This window comes from Eurytemora carolleeae, unplaced genomic scaffold (genome assembly GCF_000591075.1).
Source record: "Eurytemora carolleeae unplaced genomic scaffold, Eaff_2.0 scaffold837, whole genome shotgun sequence".
In the NCBI taxonomy this organism is placed as follows: domain Eukaryota; kingdom Metazoa; phylum Arthropoda; class Copepoda; order Calanoida; family Temoridae; genus Eurytemora; species Eurytemora carolleeae.
This window is the reverse complement of record NW_019396725.1, coordinates 1-2,639: the sequence shown is the minus strand read 5'-3', so window position 1 is coordinate 2,639 and position 2,639 is coordinate 1. Positions and strand designations below refer to the sequence as shown.

Below are 2,639 nucleotides of genomic sequence, written 5' to 3'. Positions count from 1 at the left end.
AAATCTAGGTCATGTACAAAATTGATGGGGAGGGGGAGGGGGGAGACATCATTCTCTAGAACAGATCCCAAAATTGATAGGAGGTGAGAGAAGGGCACGGGGGGGTCCAATAATCGTTCTCTAGGAAATTGCCCCAATTATTACTACATATGAAATACATGTATTAGCTTGACAGGTTTCACAGAATAGGAAGGAGGTACAATTTTACTCTAATAATTTCAGAAAATATGAAATACCGGCTTATATTGACTATTGACAAGAATCTCAAATAAAATCTCAAATAAATAAAATAAAATAAAATCTAAAATAAAATAAAATCTCAAATAAAATCTCAAATAAAATCTGAAATAAAATAAATTAAAATAAAATAAAATAAAATAAAATTAATTAAATGAAATCATACTAACCTTGAAAAAGAGTCTATAATCCAGTGAGTTCCTGGCCCCACGTTCTTCACTGATATAAGGCATTCTCTTTCTGAAAACATAAATATTAAAAAATCTTTTCTTTTCAAAATCTGTTCAGAAGAGGAAGAAAGGATATGAAAAGATTTCAATAATATTTCTAAATGACCCATTTTTCAAATTGTATTCTGAACATTGCATCCGTGATTTCAAATCTTAATTCAAATCTATATTACGCTTGAATATTCACATGATTGAATGATTCAGGATTCTACCAATATACGATATTCAAATTAGAATGCGACAGTTTTTGATTTCCGACTATTCTACATCTCTAACTATTTTTAGGGCGTATTATTGTTGCTTTAGCTTCAGAAGAAAATGAACGAACATTTTTGTTAAAATTTCAATATTGCCAAAAAGCATGAAAAATTAAGTACAGTATTGCCTCTCTTTCCTTAATTAGAATGATCGGATTGATTTCTTTTCCTTGATATTTGAAAATACTCTTATCTTGACATAATTTAATAAACTTACTTCAGGGATGAATATAATCGAAGAGGGAGGGGTTATGAGACTTTAGAGGGACTATCTCTGTAATTTGAAGTGAGCCTCGAATGCCCGATTCACAACGGTATCCTTTAAAGAAACTTTATCTTGTCAATAATGTGAAGATATGATTCTGACAATTTTATAGAGAAACCAGCATAAAAAATATTCAGAGTTGGGCGCATAAATTTCAAATTAATTTTTAAGCATGTGAAGCTTTAATGGGTATCATAATGCGACTCTAAAAATGGAGGGCTTAGAATTTAATCTTCACAAACACAAATTATCATGAAAATATCATGAATACCAAATGAGGTTAAAATTAAAACAGCTGTTTGTATCTGTATGTCCCAAATACCTCAAGATGTTGGATACTTTTATACAAGTGTTTTTTAGGAAATTCACAGGGTGATCAAAATCACATTGGGGGTGGCTTTCTTATCTTATTCCGTATTTCTAATTAAAAAATAAACTTGTCTCTTGAACATTACTAGCACTTAAAAGATTTGCTCTAAAATCGCACTTAAGTCTATGAGCTCTTTCTTTTAATCACCCTGGAGAACTTAATTAAATGGCTGAAATTAGTGGTTGCAGGTGTTTTTTTTTTATCAAAAATTTAGAAACTTTGTAAAATTATAAACTTTCTGAATCGTGTACGATATTTTTTAGGAGGTGGGGGGGAGGGGGGGAGGTTAGGAGACATATTTGAAACAAATTAACATAGAACATATGAAGGACATGAAATTGGTTCGATAATTTTTTTTTATGACTGGCAAATATGAAATTAACTTAGCTTCTTATCTTAAATGTTCAAACAGGGACATATATCAGGGGTAAATATTTTCTCCAAAAATCATCCCCTCTCCCCCTTTTATTCGCAGATTGGGAAGAATAACGGTAATTTTCTAAAGAACGATTTTCGGACCCCCCCCCCCCTAACTCCTATCAATTTTGTACATGGATCTTAAATGTAAGAGTATCTTAAATGTAAGACATGTGGCCGCAGCGCTCGGCCCTGAAAGTGTCTTAAATTAACCTAACCCGTGGCCGCAGCGCTCGGCCTCCTAGCCTATCCTAGCCGCAACGCTCGGCCCATAAATTGTCTTAACCAAACCAAACCCTAAATAACAAGAAAAATAATTAATAAATTTGCTGAAAAATAAGTGGTCATTGATTGATTGGAGGGGAGGGTCCAAAAATCGTTCTCTACGACGGACCAAGAATAACACCGGCGAAGATATTATTAGGATCATGGATTTAGGTTGTACATTAACCAGGTCACCACTTAGAATTTTTAAAAATCTTAAAGCCACTTTCAAGCAATTCAGTTTCTGTTATTCATGAAATTTTAGGGTTACTTTAAGTAAAGTTAAGGGTTACAACCCTTAAATATCACAAATTCAATATTTATTGTTGAAAAAGTTTAAATCTAGGTCATGTACAAAATTGATGGGGAGGGGGAGGGGGGAGACATCATTCTCTAGAACAGATCCCAAAATTGATAGGAGGTGAGAGAAGGGCACGGGGGGGTCCAATAATCGTTCTCTAGGAAATTGCCCCAATTATTACTACATATGAAATACATGTATTAGCTTGACAGGTTTCACAGAATAGGAAGGAGGTACAATTTTACTCTAATAATTTCAGAAAATATGAAATACCGGCTTATATTGACTATTGACAAGA

General features: G+C 33.1%; 1 protein-coding gene across 1 annotated transcript in view; it reads right to left on the bottom strand.

Moving 5' to 3' along the window:
• LOC111707848 (inorganic pyrophosphatase) overlaps window positions 1–475 on the bottom strand; it is a gene marked incomplete in the record, with an annotated part of 5,976 nt that extends 5,501 nt beyond the window's left edge. Inside the window, 1 exon segment of the mRNA XM_023481026.1 lies at window positions 408–475. Coding sequence (XP_023336794.1) covers window positions 408–470 — 63 coding nt within the window.
• Window positions 476–2,639: the final 2,164 nt, after the last annotated feature.